At 37.6% G+C, this 22,500-nt stretch overlaps 1 protein-coding gene across 4 annotated transcripts in view; it reads right to left on the bottom strand.

Annotated features, from left to right (window-relative positions):
- B3glct (beta 3-glucosyltransferase) overlaps nt 1–22,500 on the bottom strand; it is a 107,778-nt gene that overhangs the window by 44,473 nt on the left and 40,805 nt on the right. For all 4 annotated transcript variants that reach the window (XM_048800787.1, XM_015484190.2, XM_048800788.1 and 1 more), the window contains exons 5-7: nt 13,652–13,728; nt 13,048–13,159; nt 7,986–8,122 (exon numbers count right to left, since the gene is read on the bottom strand). In XM_048800787.1, coding sequence (XP_048656744.1) covers nt 7,986–8,122; nt 13,048–13,159; nt 13,652–13,728 — 326 coding nt within the window. The remainder of the gene's footprint in view (nt 1–7,985; nt 8,123–13,047; nt 13,160–13,651; nt 13,729–22,500) is intronic.

Here is a 22,500-nt window from a genome sequence, read left to right as displayed (position 1 = left end):
CACATCTGTCATGGACACATCCCTCTCTGTGCTGCTCTCAACGGCGCTATCCACCCTACATGGATAGAATGATCACTAACAGGCTCCCTGAAGGAATGAGGGGATATATATTTTGATTGCAAACTGGCCAAGACAGAATTACATATTTACCAAGGTCACCTAAATACCATATGGTTTCATATTTGTTTTTATAGCTGAATATTCCCCCAGTGTAATTATAAACCTCCTGATACATATTTTAACTACAAAGAAATAATAGTGATTTAAAAGGAACAATAGTACTAAGTTTCAAAATATTTTTTTACTGTGCTTATAATTACATCTTATTCCATTTGGGTCATGAAAGATTTTTTTTCTTTACAAATATTTACTTCTTAGAGGGTTAGGGCAGTAGCTCAGTGACAAAATGCTTGCCTAGCATGCATAAGACCCTGGGTTTGAGCCTCAAACCTGGTGCAAAAAAAATGCCCCAAAACGCTTTTTAGTAAAATAGTGGTTACCAGGCACTATAAAGGGTAGGGAGCAGGAAGGGATAGAGAAGGGATGGTTAACAAGTATAAAGATACATTCAATAAGAAAATTAAGTTCTAGTGCTCTATAACCCAGCCAGGTAACTACAGCAAGTAATAATTGAATTTAAAAATAATTAGAAGAGAGGATTTTCAATATTTGAACACACAAAAAAATACATGTTTGAGGTGATTGATATGCCATATTACCCTGATATGATTATTATACATTATATACATGTATCAAAATATTACACAATACTCCATGAATATGTACAATTATGTACCAATTGAACTCTTAATTTTTTTTATTTTTAAAAATTCATTTCTGATTAGAAGATAAAGGAGGAAGAGAAAGCTTATTATTTAAGTTTAGTTATAAAGCATTTATCTCATGGTTGATATGAATGTATTAAGAGCAGGTAGCAACAAAAGAAGACCCAGGTGGTATCTGTCAAAATCCTGTTCAATATCTGCCCACAAATCTGTCAGTAAGAGTGGGTGAGAATTCATAGAGAAACTACATCCTCCAATGCATTCCTGATATATAGTAAGATGGGAAAAAAAACCTGCTCTGGCAAGCAGGATCTTATTTCAATTTGAATTCTGCTCAGTTGGAGACTGATTTCCCAAATAAACTATATCAAGGTAACTTTGGGATTTAGAGTCATACCACAGGCCTTCAAAAGCTAATCAGACCACATACAGTAAATATTCAGCTCATTTCAACTCCAAAGACAAAAAATGTCCTACCCAGGCTTATTGCCAGAGACAAGGGTCACAGAAGGAATCAGAATCCAAGTGGCATGCGACAGCCATTGTTAGATGGTTATTTCATACTCCCCTTTCTCAATAGACAATCGACCTTTGAATTGTTGCTTTAAATATATGCTTTATTTTTCAAGTTTCTTTCTCATTCAATTCTTGAATTCTTTTTTTTTGTTTGTTTGAGGGACAGCTCAGAGGATAAAAAATAAAAACCACTGATAGAATTTCTTTGAAACATACAATGATGGATTAGAGAACAAATAAAAACGTAACCTATAGGGTTTAAGTGGCTATCTCTTGCAGCCCAGGGAGTCCACACAAACCAAGCTATGATTACCCCAACATCATGAAATCAGCTTCTAGTGCTGCCTGGGGCCTAAGTCAGTTATTTGCAAATATATACAAGTCCTAAGAATATATAGAATGCTCATCTATTTTAAAAGGCAACCCCTAATACTGGGAACTATCTTGCATTTTCTCATGCAGTAAGCATCATAGCACAAGGTTTTTCAAATGTCAATTTTAGTACCAAACAATGCTAAACAAACAAACAATGAAGGTCAGAAATTCTACTTGGATACAATATCTTCTGATTAAATATTCAGTTCTTTATATCTATGATATTTGAAACTCAGTTTTCCTAATTTTTAGAAGCTGTTAAACCACACACCTGATAGCACAGTTCTAATGATACAGCCAGCTAGACTGAGGATGTGTAAAAGATCATGGGCCCCTTCAACTCAATAACAGGCAAACTTCTAAGTTGACTTTTCTAGTATCACTTGGGAACCAGTCAGCAGAGCAAGATATTGCAGGAAATCTAAGGTAGAAGGTAGAAAAACAATGGAGAAAACCAGTAACAATTTTCTATAATAACATACATTTGAAGAAATCATCTTATTGGAAATTTAATTATTAGAGTTTCTCCAAAGATACAATTTTTTTTTTCAAGAGATCATGTAGATAGAGCACCAGGGCATGTCAGAGGATCCCATGGATGGACTGTTAGAAACGTTGAGCCGTGTTAATTCAAAACTCATTGTTGTAGGATCATTAAAACAGATATTACTTCTCCTAGGAAAAAGTCTAAGGAAGTGTGTGTCATGAAATGTGTTTAAGTAACCAGTTGTCACGGTGACTTAGGCAAAAGAAGCACTTAGTATCTCTAAATTGTTGCCTTATCTATGAAGTGGGCATAACATCAGACAAAGGAATCAGTGTCCCTGTAATGGGCATTGCTCCTTCTTATGCATTGCAGTTCCCCTTTCCTTCTTCCTAAACAAATTTTGATTTTGATTAATTATTAAGCCAAACAATTAAATAAGCTTCAAGATCAGAACCTGAAAATTCTGGACCAATCAAAGCACTGCAATCCCTGGTAATTATTAATGGTCAGTCCAAGGTTGGTGTGTGCCTTAAAAGAGCCCAACCAGACTCAGGATAAGGGATTAGCTTCCCCTGGGGGAGAGGTCCTCTGCTGGTGGAAAGAAAAAGGAAACATGAAGTCCTTACTGTCTTGAAACCACAAAAGGAAACACATTTAGGATAAACAGACACTGTGACCTATAGGCAAGAGACAGAGAGAACTTGGGTCCTCAATCATGCCGCTGAACTCTTGTGTCAACCAACCAGAGACCTCACCTCCAGTTACAGCAATAAAAAAACATTTCCTTAATCCAGTTTGAGTTGTTTATTGATATTTGCACCCCAAAGTGTGCCAACTCACATGGTTCCTAATAACAGGAGGAAATAGGTCAGTGCTTTAGTTCAGAACTGAGAAAAAACAACTAGGAAAATTTTGCAGTTGATGGGACTAATGGAGATCTTCTGTTCCCCTTTAGTTCTAAGTGCAATACCAATTTCTTATAGAATAAGAATCTCCTGTTAGAAAATCACTTAACAATATACCTTGGTCACGAGAGAGTTGCTATGCCAGAGGTGTTATATCATTTGGTTTGATTACTTGTCTGCATCAGGGGGAAAGAATAAATACGGTCTAAAATAACTGGAATTTGAATCTTTTACTATAGTAGAATCTAAAGTTTTGGTTTGTTTTTGCTGGCAGGGGAAAGGGAGGCAAAACAGGGAGAAGATCATGGGAATTAATCCACTAAAAGCATGCTATAGTTTATTGATCACTGTTCAGTGATGTGAAGAGCAGATGAGACCGATTCAGGTTATCTGGTACCTCATTCCTCTATGATGTTAAGTTATGGGGAAAGTGATGGAAATTTCTGAACTTTGTGCGAAAGATTAGTCTCTTGGCCCTAAATTCCTTAGCCATAGTTCCCTATTCCTAGGGTCTGGATGTCTACATTCCCCTAAAATCCATATGCTGAAATCTAACCCTCAAGATGATGTTATTAGGAGACTGGATTTGGGGGCATGGGGAGGTGATTAGCTCATAGGGAGAGAGATCTCATGAATGGGAATAGAATTCTAATAATAGAAGCCTGAGGAAGCTTGTGTGACCCTTCTACCATGTGAGGATAACCGTGATGTGTTATCAGTGAACCAGAAAGGGGGCCTCATTAGATACCGAATCTTCAGGTGCCTTGATCTTAGACTTCCTGGCCTCCAGGACTCTGAGAAATAAACCTGTAATTTATAAGCCACCAGTTCATGGTATTTTGTTCAGGCAGCCCAAAACGACTAAGACACCTACCCACCCTGCTGCGGTGATGAGGCCCTCAGTTCTCTCTCATATCTCAGTGGAAAATATTGGTAAGCATGACCACAAAGAGACCTGAGCCTCCTATGGAAGCTGTGTACATGGCTCTGTCCCTTGTCAACCGATGTGTTCAACAACCTCGAGAACATGAGAGAAGGGAGTCATGACTGTGGTCTCCTGTGGGACTTCCTTGCAGAATGCCAGGAAATCCATAACAGAAAGTCCTCCCACAAACAGGACTCGCACCTGGGTTAGTGTACAACCTACAGCCTAGTTGGCAAAGCCTGGGCAGCTACTTGCATGGGAAACGTAAAGTAGTTAGGAAGCTGGCATCCGCCAGAGCCAATGGAACCAGCCAGGGCTTTGGTGTCTCCAAGCCTGATGAGGAGTATGGGCAGAGGGAGACCCACGAGGATCTGTAGAAAAAGTCGTATTCTCACGCCAGCCAGTCAGGCAATAAGAGTTGGCTGAGCAGTCCTAGAAGAGGATACTAGGAATCAAAGAGGTGTTCAAAGAGATTAATTCCATCCACCTGGTTTAAAAAACAAATACTCAAAAGGGAAGCAAAAAACAGTTCTACACCTAACTCAAAACTGAATTCAGCACCAAGAGGCCTCTATGAAAGTCTGCCAGAGGAAAATGGGGGAACTGATGGGCAGAACTCTCTAGACAACCAGGATTTGCCCTCAGGATGAGAGGCCAAGCAGGTCAGAGGGCAGGGATGGGGAAAGAAGATCTACTGGCCTCAGAGAAATAGCTACATCCCCATGTGCACTGTACTTGGGCTCCTAGGTCCACCAGGAGCTCCATAGCCCTGGAGGGAGAAGCAGTGGTGTGCCACAGCGCTTCACGGGGCAGAGGGAGCTGTGCTTGTGCCTTTCTAAAGGAACATGGTTGAACTATGGGGAACAGGAGACAAACAAGCTTATGAAGAGCTTATAACCCCCAAGTCAAAGAAATCACAGCCACACCGGCCTCTTCCCATGGAGAAATCAGTCCTGAGCCTTCCACACTAGGGAGCAAAGTCAAGAGAGCAAGGAAGGATGAGGGAAGCCTCCTTGGCTGGGGGCTGGGAGGAATCGAGCAACAAGGCACAGTGCTTTGGATTATGATGTGAAGCTTAGAGCTCGGTTTTTTTTTTTAAGAGTTCAGACCAAAAAGAAGGTCACTAAACTGGGCTCCAAACACAAGGGTGCTGGCAGCTCCTGGCCTATAATTTGCAACAAACCAAAAGTGATTTAATGTAAGAATAAATATGACCTTGAACAGGTGAAGGAAGACACTTTCCCCTCTCCCCCACAGGGAGCAGAGCCAGGTGAAACAGTGGAGGGCGAGAGGGAATGATACTGTCTCTTCTTATCTTCTTTTCCCTTCCTTCCTGACACTCCCAAGACAAGAGCAGGGAAACCAGGCAGACTCTCTTAGGCATGCTTGGCCCCAGCTGGGAGAAGGGCATTCTTGCCCAGCAGCCTAAGGACAGGGTACAGAGTCAGGGGTCTTTGTTGGAGACAAAAGAATCCACTCTGGATAGTTGAAGCACAGGCTGCATTTATTCAGGCTCAAAGAATTGCTGGAATGTCTGAGTAAAGAAACTCTAGGGCGAGACTCCAAGAACGAAACCCAGATTTGCACAGAAATAAGCAGCCAAGGAGCTTCACCAGGGAGCTGCTACATCAGCAGCTCACTGCTTTAGCTGCCAGCCTCGTCCCCTGCTAAGATCCCTCAAGCCACATCCTCCTCTGTGCTTTGCCTCCTTCCCACATAACTCAGTTCCCAAAATGAATTGTATGTGACACAACTTCCTGATACATCACATAGCTGTTCCCTAGGAGCAAGGAAGGTTAGAAAATCCAGGGGGGATAGCGAGGAAGAAATAGATTCCTGGACACACACACCATACCAAGACTGAACCACGAAGAAAAAGAAACACTATACAGACCAATAATGAGCAACAAGATAGAACTGGAATAAAGTCTCCCATCAAACAAAAGCCTAGGATGAGATGGCTTCACTGCTGAGTTCTACCCAATATAAAAAGAACTAATACCAATTTTTCTTAAGTTGTTCTAAGAAACTAAAGAGAGAGGAATTTCCCCAAACTCATTATACAATGTCAGCATCACCCTGATACCAAAACCAGACAAGGACACAACAAAATAGAAAGCTATAAGCCAATATCCTTGATGGGTATTAATGTAAAAATCGTCCACAAAATATTGGCAATACAAATTCAACAGCATATTGAAACAATTATTCACCATGATCAAGTGGGATTCCTCTCAGGAACTCAAGGAAGGTTTGACATACATGAATCAATAACCATGATACAACACATTAACAGAATGAAGGTCGAAAACTGGATGATCATCTATACAGATGAACATCATAAAGGTCATGTATAATAAACTAATAGCTAGCATAATGCTGAATGGGGAAAGGCTGAAACAGCTCACTATTTTCACAATAGCCAAGAAATGAAAACAACCTAAGTGTCCATCAAGTGATAAACGGACAAAAAAAAAATTGTGGTATATATGTATAATGGAATACCAGTCAGTCATAAAAAAAAGAATGAAATCCTGTCAATTGCCACAACATAGATGAAACTGGAGATCATTATGTTAAATAAAATAAGCCAGGCACAGAAAGACATGTACTGTATGATTTCACTCATATATGGAACCTAAAAATTTGATCTTATAGAATATGAGAATAGAATAGTGGTTACTAGAGACTGGGAAGAGAAGGGAGAGGAAGGGAGAGAAAAAGGTAGATCAAGGGGTGCTGAGTTACAGTTAGATGGGAGAAAGAAGTTCTGGTGTGATTTCACTATAATCGGGTAATTATGTGCTGTCAATCAAAAGCTACAAGAAAGGAGTGTGAATGTTTTCACCATAAACAAGTGATAAATGTTTGAAGTCAGAGACATGTATAACTTGTATAATGATTTAAATTTTACACACTGTATAATGTATATCATATAGCACATGGTATCCCATTAATACATACAACTTTATGTATTTGTATATCAGTTAAAAATAAATTGAAATAGAAAAAAAATAGGTCTCGCTGCTACTGGTTTTTTGTTTGTTTTTTTGTGGTGCTGGGGATGTAATCAGGACCTCATGCATGCTAGGCAAGAACTCTACTCCTGAACTAGACCCCTCACCCAACAGAGGAAGTCTTGCTCTAGCGGTGGTGGTGTGGATTCTACACGGGGAAGAAGGATATTATACTCTACAGAACTTTCGAAAGTGAAGAGAATAGTGAACAAGTTTTGGCCAGCTAGGGACAACACGGTCTCTTTTCAAACCCCAAGCCCTAGAAGCAGGACATTGAATGAGAAGCGAAAACCCTTTCATCTCTGAAGATATAAAGGTTACAAGTGTTTTGTCAACTTTTCATTCTTTAAGGAGTATGAAGTATTCAGATTGACAAGAGCCTTTTGACAATCACACTTCTCCTGAATTGCAACTTAATCATCTTCACTTTCCATATGTAATCAAGTACCGCTGCAGCTGTGCACACACACCTGGGTATGACCACCGACAGCACCTTCTGCTGGCCGTCCCTCCTGCCGGGCCCATGTTTAACATGCATAACCACGCACATAATAAGCCATCCGCCCCCCCCCACCTCAGCATGCTACTGATTCGCTTTCTTACTTGCAATCAATGTAATACTGAGAAGCAAACCAAGTCCCTTCAAAAGAGTCATGTTGCTTCCTTGTACACAGTTCTCAGGGCCCTTTCGTGCTCTCCTTGGTCTCACAATTTATTGCCTGCTTTACTTTGCAGGTGAATAAGAGGAAGTACAGAGAAGTGGAATGATTTGTCTGAGAGGACTCATAAGTGAAAGACTTGAAGCAACAGCCTCAGGGCTCTCGCTCCATGTCCCTTTTTTTTTCATTTTACCACCCACTGCCTCTGGCTGAAAAACTCATTTGAGATCCTGAGATCCAGCAAGAACAGAACTCAGCAAAGTAAAAGTTGGTACATACACCAAAAAAAAAAAAAAGTCGAATAATCAATTCTTACTTGTTTACAAGTGGAATACTAAGGGCCCAGCCGGCAGCAAAGTCTGGATATTTAAAAACCGTAGGATTTTCAGAAAAGGCATAATGGTGAATTACTGAAGATTCTTCGTCATGTAATGCTTTTCCTAAAAACCATTCCTGTTAAATAGAAATATAAAATGTCATTTTATAGAAAGGCCATTCATGTAAAACCCAAAGCAAAGTCGTACCATTAGTTTTAATTAATTAAATATCATGGGAGATAGAGTTAACACAGACTATGTACTTTGGCAGAATTGGAACAAAAATATAATTAAACCACTATGACAATGAATCAATCAATCAATATATATATATATATATATATATATATATATATATATGGAGTTAAAGATCAGATCATCGGAATGAACAAAATGTGAGTCATCATTATACCATAAGTATATTAAAGTGGTATTTTATAGAATATTCCACATAAAAATATTATGAAAGCAAAGAGAATAGTGGCTCCTATGCTTCACTAAAGTTTTCAAAGAAAGATCTGAAAGATTCTTTTGAGAATCAGGGTCTATTTTAAGCATTCATTCATTCATTCAATTAATATTTATTGAGAATCTCCAGCAGGCAGCAATATAGCTTACACTATAACAGGGAAATAGGAATTAAACAAATAAATACAGCAATTGACTGGGGGCTGTCCTGGATCAAAAGGGAAATACCTTATGGAACAAATAAATGGAAATGAAATAATACCAAGGAGCCCACTCTGCAGAAATCTGAGGAAGTTAATGCAAAAGTCCCTGAGGTAAGAAAAAACTTGATGACTAAAAACATCTAGGTTGGCTAGCAGATGCTGGACTTGGGGAACATGGTATGAAAGAGACAGGCAGAAGACAGACCAGATTGGTTTTCTGAATCAGAGGAAAGGAACATGAGATTTATTCTAAGGGCAATAAAAGACTTCCACTTTTGGCCACAACAGAATAGCCTGGATTAGATCTATGTCACCATTAAAAACAGGTATGAATGCTGGAGAAATATGTAACACAAATGATTGAAGTCCTTGGAAAACAACAAAGGCAGACAGGATGTGAAGGGCTAAAATTTCACAATTGAAAAACCCATCTGTGGGAACCCAAGATTGGCCTCTTCTTTCCCACAGGAAACTTACTGGCTTCTGAGCTGTGGCTAGCATGTAGCAGAAGTTGCAGCTAGAAACTTCTGCAATCTTACTGGACTGAAGAGGTAAGCTTTGGCATGCAATTTTCACTCAACTACCTCAGCTGCACAAAAAAAAAAAAAAAAAAAAAAAGTAAAAAAATAAGAACCAAACAGGAAGCAGAAGTGGAAAGGCTAAAAAGCTGAGCAAAGCCTTTGGCAGTCTATGGTTCTGGGAAGACCCTACCAGGATGAAAGGGTGCTAAGAGTAAGGGTGATCTGTAAACAGACTTACCCAAACCTGGCCTGTGACACAGAAGAATATTATATTCTCCCAAAGAAAGTTTCTATCATCCACAGAAAGAAAGTTTCTAACATCCACAGCCTCCTTAATTTTTCACATAAAATATGTAGCATTCAGTCAAAAACTAAAAGGCAGGACAAGAAATAAGGCCAAATCAAAAACAAAGAGATTAAGTGAAAAATACAGATGCACAGGTAAATTCAATTTTGCAGCTATCAAGCAAAACTTTCAACATTATTAATATGTTTAAGAAAACAGACGAAAGGATGGAGAACTGCACCAAAGAACTAGAATCTATAAACAAGAATCAAATGGAAATACTAACACTGAATGATTAATTCAAAAAGATATTAAACATAATGGAAGAGAAGAAATATCCAGACTGAGGCACCAAAAGGAGGAAAATACAGAAAAGCACTTAAGGCCATATGAGGTACATTGAAAAGACAGAAAAATTCATGAAATTGGAAACCAAGGATATGAAAAGAGAGGGGAGGAAAATGAAGCACTAGTTGAATACAGGCTTAGAACTTTCTAAAACTAACCAAAGTCATCAAGCCATAGATTTAAGAATCTCTATAAATTCAAATCAGGATGAACAAAAGCAAACCACACACAAGCACATAATGGTAAAACTATCGAAATCCAAAGATAGAGAAATTTAAAAAGCAGCTAGTGAAGAGTGTTCAAGGAAGGAGGCAAATGTGTACAACATCTCTTTCAACAGAATAAAAAAAAAGATAAACAGTTGACTTCTCAAGTGAAATAATGGGAGGTTAAGACGATGGTACAACATCCTTACAGTGACTAAAGACTAAAGAATGACTGCCCATCTAGGAAACGATACCCAGTGAAAATATCTTTGGTGGGATTCTACAACATGTACAACCAGAAGAATGAGAAATTATACTCCATCTATGATGTATCAAAGTGCATTCTACTTTCATGTATAACTAATTAGAATAAACATTTTTAAAAAAGAAAATCACCCATTTATCATACCATGCCTCTATAGCCTATAAAGAAAATAAACACCTTGGTATATTTTGGCAACCTTCTTACCAATCTTTTAATACTAAAATCTCTCATTCCAAACAATTTTATGTAAAACATGTTGTCATATTTTATCTCCTAATTGCAGTGTGTATCTATTATAAACTATGTAAGAATGTTTTTCAATATTTTTGTGCAGGCTATACACAACTTTAAGGAAGTAACTAATATAGAATCTATGGAAAGAGCCAAACCCCCTATTTTTTTCATGACTTTAATGGCTTCACAGAGAGGATAGTGATACACACTGTAGGACATTTCACCTCTATTAAAAATAAATACAAGAAGTCAATACACTTCATCAAACACACACCCATGAAAAGCGTGCTTTGGGGAAAAAAAGACAACAAACAAGATATGGAAAATTATAGAAACCACCTAGGAAGGCCATTTAGCAGAGATCATTTAATAAAGATTTATTTTTATATTTAAAATACTGTATAAACAACATAAATTTGCATTTGTAAGAATGGCTGAATGATATTAAAGGAAAATATTAGAAGCAAACAAAAGACCTGATTTCTAACACATTATATAGTTATTGTTTCAATGTGGCTTATTTGTGTCAATATCAAAGTCAGGCTTGCTTTGTGCTTTTTTTCCTAAGATTTTTAAATCTTAGGAAAAAAGAATAAAGGGGTTAAAAAAATCATATGGGTTTGAGCTCACTTCAAATTATGTAATCTTTATTCCTCAATGTTAGTTTCAAAAGAAATAAAGCATCCTAGACATTTTTCTCCCGGAGGCAGAGTTCAGAAAAGAGGGAAAAAACATCTCATTTCACCTCTGTTCTGTACTTGCTTTTCATGAACTTGTTTTGAACTTTTACATTTATCATCCCAATTTTCATTAAAAAGCACAGTGAGTCACCATCTCCTGTACAGAATTAGAGCCATGGATAATGGAAAAATAATCTCCAGGTGAACCAAACACCAGGAGGAGACTGAAACTCCTACATCCTAAAAAAGATTTGGGAGTTTTTCTCAAGTTAAAAAAAAAAAAAGCATAAAAGCTTAATGAAGGATTTATATAAAACATGGCAACCAAGTACACAGATGCTGGTTAGCATCATTTCAAAAGACTGGAGGAGTCGGGTTCATAACTTTTCTCTTCTTTGAAGACTTTGTTTTTTCACCTAACAACCTTTTCATCCAATTATATCTATACCTTCCCAAAATCAAAAGCAAAAAAGAGAAACCATGTAGATCCTTCCAGCTTTTAAAGATCATCAAAATCAATGGTTTATATTATAGTAACAGACTACCCCATATTTGAGAACTTAATCTGATCACCACCGCTGCCCTTCTTTACATCTATATCAACAAACCAAGCAGGAAGCCAGAACTGGCCTTTCATTCCCCAGAAAGTCATTAAACCACATTCTTCTCTAGAGTGGGCTTCCGGGTGGCGTAGGTAACTAGCGGTACCAGAAAGGGTCCAATTCTGCTTATCCCAAGTCTAAAGGATCCCATAAAGCAACCAGGTTGCAACCTGGGCTTCTCTAAGAGAACTGAATGTGGTGCTGGGGATTGAACCCAGGGCCTAGTGCATGCAAGGCAAGCGCTCTATCAACTGAGCTATATCTCCAGTCCCTTGATTGACTCTTGACCTATGTCCAGGGCAGCCTTTTAAGCCCTCTGAGCCTTTGAACACAATCTGGAAGGAAAGCTGATATTTTAGGATTTTCAGCCATTCACAAAGGGTGATTGACCCCTCCTAAATGTTCAACCCTCTGCTCAAAGCTAGGGATTCAGAGGGAAACAAGATCCCATTGCTGGATCAAATCTATACAAAATAAGACCTGAAAATATGAAAGTGGCTGTGAACTTCACTGAATCCCTCGAATGCAAGAACCATTCCTTCTCACTTCAGTCCTTCTCAAATAAGTTCCTTCTGCCTGAACATCCTCTTCTGCTGATTCCTGCTCATCCTGCAGGACTCAGATGAGAGTGAGCATCCTTTGCTGTCCTGACCCTCCCAGATTAGGCTCAACACCTTGTTATATGCTTCTCAGGGCCTCTCAAGCTTCTCCTTATTTTAGATCTCTTTTAACTGTAATTGATTCACTAAAGGCACCTATTCTATACCATCCATGTGGTCAGGATCCTTGTCTGTGTTATCCTAGCTCCTGCTGTCCAGGGTGCCTAACACACTGCTGGTACTCAAAAATCCTTCTATATAAAATAATACATATACTTCCTGATTAGTAAAAATAAAAATAACCAATTTAAATTTATTTCTAGGGTAAACTGTTTATGAACTCTTCTGTGTAGTTTTTTGACTCTGAAATTGCTAGCACATATAAATAGATTTTTTTCATTGGGGATGTATAATGGCTCACTCTACATTCCATCTCTCCATAAGCCATAAGCCTCCCAGAGAATTTTTTTAACATAGCTTCCAGATATTCACCTATTCCTTCATTCCTTTTCACTTTAAATTAATTGTCTTTATTAGAATTTATTACAATTATTAATTGTCTTTATTCTAACGCCTCTTAATCAAAATTAAACATTTTCTCTGAAGCACTGGCTGGAAAGTATACATACTAGCACTGAAGTTTACTCACCTTAGATGGATCGTATCGTCTGAGTGTTTCTAAGAGTTTGGGAATCTCTATCCTTGTCTCCTCTTCACAGAAGAAAATCCATGATGAATTGCGGCTATATGTTCCAGAAAAGCTAACAAAAAGAAATAAGTTACAGTCATCATCTGTGTAAAATGAGTTTATAGTAAGACTTAAAACTGGTAGGTAAGGAATGGATGAAGTTCAAATAGAACGGTCGACAATAGAGGGTTTTTCCTCTCAACTCTTCTTCAACGTCTAGAGTTTCGACTTATAGTAAAGCCATACACCAATCGCCTACAGAGCAGCCAGAGTTCTTAAAGTTAATTATCTCCATAACAACACCAGTTCACAAGAAAAATAATTTTCAAATATCAACTTGAAGCATTCAATCTTTTAAGAATACAGCACATTTACAATTAAAAGCTATGTATGAATAAGAACCAATCAAGAAAACTGTGTAATATGGTAATCATAAAAAATAAAACTCAAATTCACTTCACTTGTTGACTGAGGAAAAACACCTTCTTAATAAGAAAACCAGGGAGCACAAAAGTCGTCAGGTTGAAATGTCAGTAATTGACACGTTGGCGTTAAATGCACGTACTGCGGTAACAGGGGGAGTATGGTCCATGCTCCTTCCTGCTGAGCCAGCTCATGAAGAAGGAGGACTGTAGGCAGCTCCTAAAAACACAAGGAACGAAGAAAATAAATACAACTGATCAGATTCTTGACCCCAGTGTTCAAAGAAAAGAATGCAACTGACCAGTTCCCCTTCCCAAAAATATAAAAGATACAGACAGGTACATCTAGAGACCAAACAGGTTATTCTTCACAATGGTCTCTTCTTTCTCGTTTTCTTCAGAAGCTACTGCAAGTGAAGTATCTTGGATGAATCTAAACAACCACCCAGACACCCGACAGTGCTCAAGAAACACAAGGAGGGCCTTCAGGGACACTCAGTACTAACTGGAAATTGGCAGATTTGCAAAGGTAACTAGAAGGCAAGAGCCCAGGGGAAGCAGTCAGGATAACTCAGTTTTTTGTTTATACACAAGATATGTAAAATGGGTTAAATAAAACCCTGTGGCTAAACAAGAGGACACAATATCTAATCTATCTCATGCTAAAAAAACACAACTATTTGTTTAAAGTGATTTAAAAATAATAACATTTAAAAGTACTTTAAAGCACCACAGAAATGAAAAGTTGGGCCTGAATACTAGACCTGTACTTCTTAATTACTCAAGCAAAAAAAGGGATAACATAATGTTGGAATCTTCAAATTTATAAATATAGAAGGAACTAAGATACAGAAATAAGGCACAACTGTGGTTGTGGTTTACAGAAATAAATATGCATATATATGTACAGAGAGTAATGTTTTAAGGATATGGGTGTTAGCTTTGAAGGAAAGCACTATTCACTATGTTTCAAGTCATTACCAAAGCCAAAAGTCTTCATATCTGCTATGACTACACCTCCTCTTCCAACAAACTTATTATATCCTGTGTTTATACTAGTTATAAGATTATGTTCCAGTTACCATCAACACAGACACAATTTAAGAATAAATCTTAAATATTTAGTTAGTGCACCAATGTGGTTTCCACATCAATCTTCAAGTTTATATATATTTATTACTTAAAGATAGTTTTTATCATAAATCACTGGAATCGAATATCAAATAAACCTCGTTGCTTTCATTTATATAGTATTTATTTCAACTTTCAAGTACAAATATGAAATGTAAAAACAGTAATCAAATTAAATCAGGCAAACAATGTGGCACATTAGAAAAAAGCAAACTTAAAGGATAAATTAGCATTTACCCAAGAGAGTACAAGATAAATAATTCAGGCCTTTCCTACTGTCACTTCTGAATTATGCAGTAATTTTCATTGTCTTTTAAAACTTGCTATATATATGTATGTATATATACACACACACATACACACACACACACATATTCATGAAGGATTATATAAGAGCAAACATTCATATGTAAAGAAACTAATGATATTACTATTTGCATAAAACTGAAATAATGATGAGTGGATGCTAATGTGAACTAGACAAGAAAAGAAATTTAGCAAGTACTTTTTAAAGTTTTACATAAAGATAAGTGCTAATGAGTTACAAAGTAAGAACCAAAATTATGATGAAAACTTTTTAACAGTGGAAATATCTTTATGTTAAATGGGAAAAAATAGACACGATTTCGACATTAAAACAAATTCATATACGAACAGGAACTAAGGGAACAAGAAAATGAAAATATTTGTATCAAGATGATAGAATGATGAGATATACATTTTAAGAGTCCTTTAGGAGTTAAAATATAGTTAACTTTCTTTAAAAATTGAGGGAAAATAAATGCAACTCAAAATGTGACTTCCAAACAAGTATGCACATCCTACTTATAGGACATGTATAATATTAACAATTATTAACTCAGATATTAACTGGCTTCCCTCTTCCACCGCAAGTCTGCTTTCCTGACGGATACCAGGAGATAAGTTTATGAATAACTTCCCCCACCACAATAAAAATGCCACAATGGTTTCATCAGAACAAAGGAGTCAAATCCTAGAATGAAATAAACCCTGTGGATTATTAGTGGATCAAAATCATCCCTGGCTTTGTTAGCTTTTATTCACTAAAGTATACAATGGATTTCATAGAGGCTTCTATTTGTGACCACAACAAGGGCCACTGAGGTTCTTCTCCTTGTATCTCCAAATAGAAACACTTCAAAAACTTGCACACTTGTCGAGAACAGGCTCCAAAGGTGTGTGAGCACTCCAAAACATAAAGTAGGTTCTACCTTCACACTCAGAATCCTAATTTTGATTTACCATAGAGTAAGCCATAGTCATCTTAAGTATAAATAAATTTTAATCTACTAATCCTCGAAAGGCCCAAGAACTTTTATTCTTCTCATACACACACACACACACACACACACACACACATATGGAGATGTATTAGTGCTTCTGAGATAAAAAATCAAAAAGGTCACAATTAAATCTTCTATCAGATGATCGGATCTTCTTACCACTTGGAGTTAAAGTCACAGATGTTCTGTATGATTGAGACCTCCTCTAAAAGGGCTATGCCACCATCTTGCAACACTTTAAGCTTCAAAGCAAGGGTTTTTCAATAAGTCATTGGATAGGGATGAAGAGATTTCAAATGAAAAAAAAAATCAAGGGAAGAGTAAGAAAATGTTCTATGCACATTATCGGGAGCTGTTTGGAAGATGGTAAAGGCACTCCTGTATGCAGCAATCATCTGATATCAATTTAAATGATGCCTAAGCACCAGACCTTGCTACTATTTCAAATCTAAAAGGTGATGCAAAATTCCACCCATAATGAGAAAATGTCCTAACCGTTGCAAGCATGAAAGGGCTAGAAATTAAATGATAAAATGTGAGCAGGTGACAGAAAAGGGAAAGCAAATGAAATGTTGATTGCAGGAATGAAAAAGTCAATGTTTGAAAATGGATTAAAACATGAATATTTAAAATATCATAGATAACTTTAATTATTTGGTACAATTGACTTTGAAACACTTTTGCCTATATCTGGAAAGAATTCAACGATTTAGCTGTTGATCTCTCCTTTGGTCAGGAGACAATTTCCTAGTATTTGCAATTTGGACTTACCTTAATCTAACCTCTATGCTTATAAGAATATGGACTGTCTCGTTCAGACTGAATGCTAAATTAGAAAGCAAAAGCCAATACATTTGTTAAGTATTAGGCAGAGGTTCTAAAAGACTGAATTCTATTTCAAGACCAATTCCAGTTAAACTGTAATTCCAAATTCGAACTATCATATAGTTCTGAGGCACTGAACTGAGCTTTTAAAACTAACAAATAAATTATGATGAAAATTAACATCTGTTTATTATTACAGTTTCTTCCATAAGAGGTAAGTACATCTTATGAAGATAAGGGATGTGTAAAATGCTGTTTGGAACATACTGGAGACAGATTTACTAGCCATTAAAATCCAGTATTCATTTATGGTCCAGTAGATTATAAGTGATGCTATAATAATACACTTTCCAGGAATCTGAGTCTACATTTAAAAATATATGTACTATTTTGCTTTTTCCAGACCCCTGTCTTACTCATTAATTGTCCTTTCCTAAAAAGAAAAATATGGCATCTTTATTTATAAATTTTACTTGACAAGCTATTTACTTTGAAATACATTACTAAGTACATTTTATGGCTTATATAAATCTGTCTTAACTAATCATTCATTCTCTCAGAAAAGCAGTAAAGCTTAGCATTTAAGGACCTGATTTCTGAAGATTAAGTACTTGCATCTGAATCCTAGCTTTTATTTTTTTTCTAGGCTTGTGATGTTGAAGAAGTTCCTTAACCCAGCTGGGGCTCTATCTCAATTTCTAATGAGATAACAAAATCAAATAAGTTAGTACCGGCCAAACACTTCACACATGGTAATGGTGTGAAGACTCCTACTGTTTTACAATATTTGCTGAGCAGCTACTATGTGGCCGACATTGTTCTAGGGACAAAGTGAACAGTTGTGATAAAAACAGAGTCCCTGTCCTCCTGGATCTCATGTTCTAATGAAGGAGACAAATAGTAAGTAAATAAATCTACCAGAAAATGTCAGGGACAAATGCCATAAAGACATAAAGCCAGGTAAAGGGATAGGATGAAAGGTCACAGTTTACTGACCGACAAAGAAATCACTTCCACCCATCTGCTAGGCTGAGCTGCTGTGCGGGTGATTCCAGCCCCGCCAGCAGTGCAGAGAAGAGCTTTGGAGCCCATCAGAACAGATGCTGGCCTGGCTCCACCACACAGGAGTGATGTGAGCATGGGAAAATCACTTAATCTATGTCTCAGCTTCCTTGCTGCAAATCGGGAAGAATAACAGTCACTCACAGTTAAATGAGCTCATGCTTGGAAACAGCAGACAACAGGGCAACAACGTGAGCATGAAATAAAAATGATGCTGATGAGAATCAATAAAAGTCGGCTTTGATTCTGACTCCACTTTCCAACTCCAGCCCCATAAACTAGATTCTTCCCCAGCTCCTCAAACTCTCCAGAGGAGCTCATCCTCCTTCCTTTCATGCACTCACTCACATTCGGTGAGACCCCTGGTTCACTGCCTCCATCCATGGGAGTTCTCACAGCTGCCTGCGGGAGGACTCTTGCAGACTCTTAACTCTTTCAAGGCTTAGTTCAAATGCCATAAACCCTTGCTTGCCTTTCGAGGCAGGGGTGGAGGTGTGCTCGCCTGTGTTCTCAAGTCTGCAGGGATTTAGGCAGCAATGCAGCTGCTGGAACGGCATGTTCCCCTGACGAGAATGGGAATCCTGGAGGGAAGGCAAGTGCCATGTCCAGCACCTGGCACAGGGTGTGGCCGTCTACAGTGACCCACAGCCTGGGGAGGCCACCTCTGCTGGACATCACACTCAAGGTCCCATCTGCACCTGCATGAAGCACCTGTCTCCTCTATACACTTGCATGCTCTGGCTCTTAACTTGACCCCACTGTCACCACTAGCCCCTATGTCACCACCAGAAGAGAGTTCTAAAGTGACCTTCTTCTTTGGGACCCTAGCTCCAGATTCAAAACCCTGCTTGACAACATCCAACTGACCATGCCGACCCATCGCAGGGCCTCCCCCCTATGCACTCAGGGAGACAACATCTGGCCTTTGCCCCCTTAGTAGTCAAGCTCTGGCTTCCTCCAGAGTCACAGGAGGGGTCTCCAGGATAAGGAAGGGGTTCAAAGACTGGGCAGCCAAAATAGACTCATGAGTTCATAACATGGTCTTTCAAATAGCACAAAGATGTCATCATTGCTGGGCAAACCTACCTTGAGTTGCAATGTTCTATTTCCTGTGCTGCACAGAATATACTAGGTAAAGACACGTACAAAAGATGCTTCTAAGAATGCCAGTTGTATATGTGAAAAGCAACAGTGTTATTTTAGTGAAAGAATGTGTAAAAACAATCTGTTTGCTCCTGGGGCATCCTGCCCATGCCCTTTCACAAAGTGAATGTTTGACAGATATTTATTAAGTGAATACATGAATAAATTCTTATTCAACAGCAATATAATAAAGTATCCAGTTTAATAAAAAAAAAACTATGAATATGACTACATAACACCTGACAATTTGTACCTCCCTGCAAAGGACTTTTAGTAAGTAATTAAACATTCAATTGCTTTCATCTCAAAAGGAAAGTTTAATGATAGCCTCAAAAAGATGAGGCCATAAATCACATACATGATTCTCAAAGCTAACCTTTTAATGAAGTACTTCACACTGTCTCCAATAAAGCAAATTTCTAAAAATAGAAAGCACCAGCCCACCTTTCTCAGGCTTCTTCACACTAATCTATTAAAGGTTTTGCCAGCTCTCCTGGCTTATTTTATGGAAATTAGGGTTTGGTTTTTTTTTTTTTTTTTTTTTTTTTTTTTTTTTTTTAGATCTAATGAGCCAAGGCTTGATGAACTCATCTCCAGAACATGGTGATTTCCAAAACTTTCCTGCGAACAAGCAAAAAAAGTATAATTTATTTGTAAGGTTGAGATTCTGCCAGATTTTAAATAAGGATTAGAGTCTCCTCGCAATAGAAGGCAACAAAATTAGAAATGTCTGTTCCCTTCAAAAGTTATATACTTAGGGGTGGGGAGGATGGAGAGGTTTCTAAGCAGCTATGTTAGCTCCATTTGTCCTAAAGCTGAACGGGTCATCTAATATTTGTTCCTCATTCCCTGCCTTCCCTCCGCCCCCCGCCCCACAAATAATCATCTCCCACTTTTGGAATTATTTTATGTTTTTGGCAAATTGCCTTAAAAAAAACAGAAATATAGGGCTGGAGCTGGAGCTCGTGGTAGCTTGCTTGCCTAGCATATTTGAGGTCCTGGGTTCAATCTTCAGCACCACATAAAAAGATAAATAAATAAAACAAAGGCATTGTGTCCATCTACAACTAAAATAAAAATTAAAAAAAAAAACAACAGAAACATAATGTATCCATGGTTCTGCCCATTTCCCCAGTCCTACCTTAATTCCACACTCTGTCCTCTGCCTCTAACTCCTCATTCTGCAGGGCCTTACCTTCCTGTTCCCACACAATTCCCTGACCACACACGACCTTCAACTTGTGCTAAGGTTAAAGTTCCCATTTCAGATTCTTCAAAGGGTGCCTGGATCGATGTTTTACTAGTGCCTACCCAAAACAACACAATTAAGCCCTTCATTTTCTTCCCTTTATTATTCCCAGCTTAATCTTATTGTGAAATTCCTTTGGAGAACAATAATGGGTTTTGATAATTTTAGGCAGGTGATTCATATACTTCTGAAGCTCTAGGAAAGGTTATTTCAGTGTAGGATAAGAAGGAAAAACTAAAGAGGCGCGGATGACAGCCTTTCTTTCCACCCTAACGAAAATTCAAGACACTCCAAAGAGTCGTCCCCCAAGACTGAGCTGTTTTCTCCCATTTCATGTAATAAAAAATAAAAGCTGACACATAAACATCCCTTCAGGAAGGATTTTGTTACACTCAAAAAATAGAAGTCAAATCATAATTGGCACACAGATGCTGTTCACATAATAGACATTTAAAACAAAATAAATCCAAGTGCCTGACTTATTAAAAGAGTGTCCCACAAACTCAGCTGACAGATTTCACCTCCAATTTGCTTTTTGACTGCGTATCTCTTAAAATGATCAATCTTTAAAATTTCACATTACCCTGTCATCTGTAATGGAGGGAGGGGGGAAAAAAGAACTCAGGAACCAGAAGAATGAGAAGTTATACTCCATTTATGTAGGATGTGTCAAAATGCATTCTACTGTCATGTATAACTAATTAAAACAAAAATTTTAAAAAGAAAAAAAAAACATAAAATTTAAAAAAAAAAGAACTCAGGGAAAAAAGTGGCACTTCTTCAAAATCTCTCTTCCTCTATCTGAAGACATGCCTTTGGGAACCCCCTATTGATCAGCCACACACCCCATATTCTCAATCTTCTTTTTCCTTCATGGTAACCTAAAAGGATCACTAGTGCTCCAAACACATACTTTGTGCATGCAAATGGTGTCTGCACAAATTTTATAGTAAAAAGACTTGAGAAGACAATCCATGAGGCTCTTGACAATTGTGATATCTATTTGAAGCCAAGATGTACAGCACTGTGTCAAGACGTGAGTTAGTATCATGTGAATTATGCATGTGAAACCAGGCAAGTGGTGCCTGCACAAACTCCAGTCTCCGTTGGCATCACAAAAGTTGACCTCCACAGCAACTCAGGTCTTCACCTTCCAGAACTATATTCTAATTTTTCCTTTTCTTTGATTTCACCAAAGTCTTCTCTTTATCCATTCTGGCTTCACATGCACAATTAGCATGATATCAACTCATATTTTTACAAAATGTTACGCTTCTTAAATGGCTTCAGATATGTATCAGAATTCTCAAGGACCCTGTGTATTATCTACAGGTGTTCTTTTACTACAGACAAAAGTGCCTAATACAACTACCAATGCTCAATTACCAATTACTGATTAAATACGTTAGTACACTTATTCTGTACTTCTAATTTCCATGTAAGAAAACCTCACTTATGGTATGAAAAAATGTACCATCTTATAAGTAATTCACACAACTGAAATATCCTTTCTAAATTCCTTTTTAAGCCTTTGCACCACAGCTATCTAGAACAGCCTTCTCCATGTAGAATAATAGTCAATAAAGTCTGCTGACTTAATGATTAGAAAAAATTATAAAAACATGTAACATATACACTTCAAAGTGACTATATACTGCATTACAAGCTTCAAAACTGGAGATGGGAATGACAACCTATAAGGATCCAAACTATCTCAGAAAATGAGGAAAAGTTTCACCCCTCTTGTAACAACAAAAAATACAGTTTAAATTTCAGATAGAATGTTAGTTTAGGCTCCTGTTTGGGTTTTTTTTTGTTTTGTTTTTGGTTGTTTGGTCTTTTTTGTTCCCATTGTAATGATGAAAAATGTTTGTGTTTATAATAAGACTGCATTTTAGCACCTTCAGGCAAAACAGGCACAGGTAATGACTTGCCAAAGCAAAGAGAATATGTAGAAGCAGATGCATAATCACAGAATCCATTAAATTTTTGCACTTTAATTTTTTGGCAGACTTTCTAGTCAAGTGCAACCTGACAGGAGTAATGAATAAATAAACAGCAGTTCAGACATCTGGTATTGTGGGAGGCATAGATATTTTGAGCTATCAAATAAATATGCAAATGGTTAAAATTAACTACTGATTTTCCCCCCTCACCCAGCGACATTTGTGAATGTTCACAGTGGGAAAATCTATGGAGAAACCAAAATTTACAATCTGAAGACTTCCTAATTCAGGACCCCATGACAGGAGGGCCCCATACATCTCACACATTAGTA

This window comes from Marmota marmota, unplaced genomic scaffold (assembly GCF_001458135.2).
Source record: "Marmota marmota marmota unplaced genomic scaffold, marMar, whole genome shotgun sequence".
Taxonomy (NCBI): Eukaryota; Metazoa; Chordata; class Mammalia; order Rodentia; family Sciuridae; genus Marmota; species Marmota marmota.
Note: the sequence above shows the minus strand (reverse complement) of the source record. Positions and strands in the feature narration are given on the sequence as shown.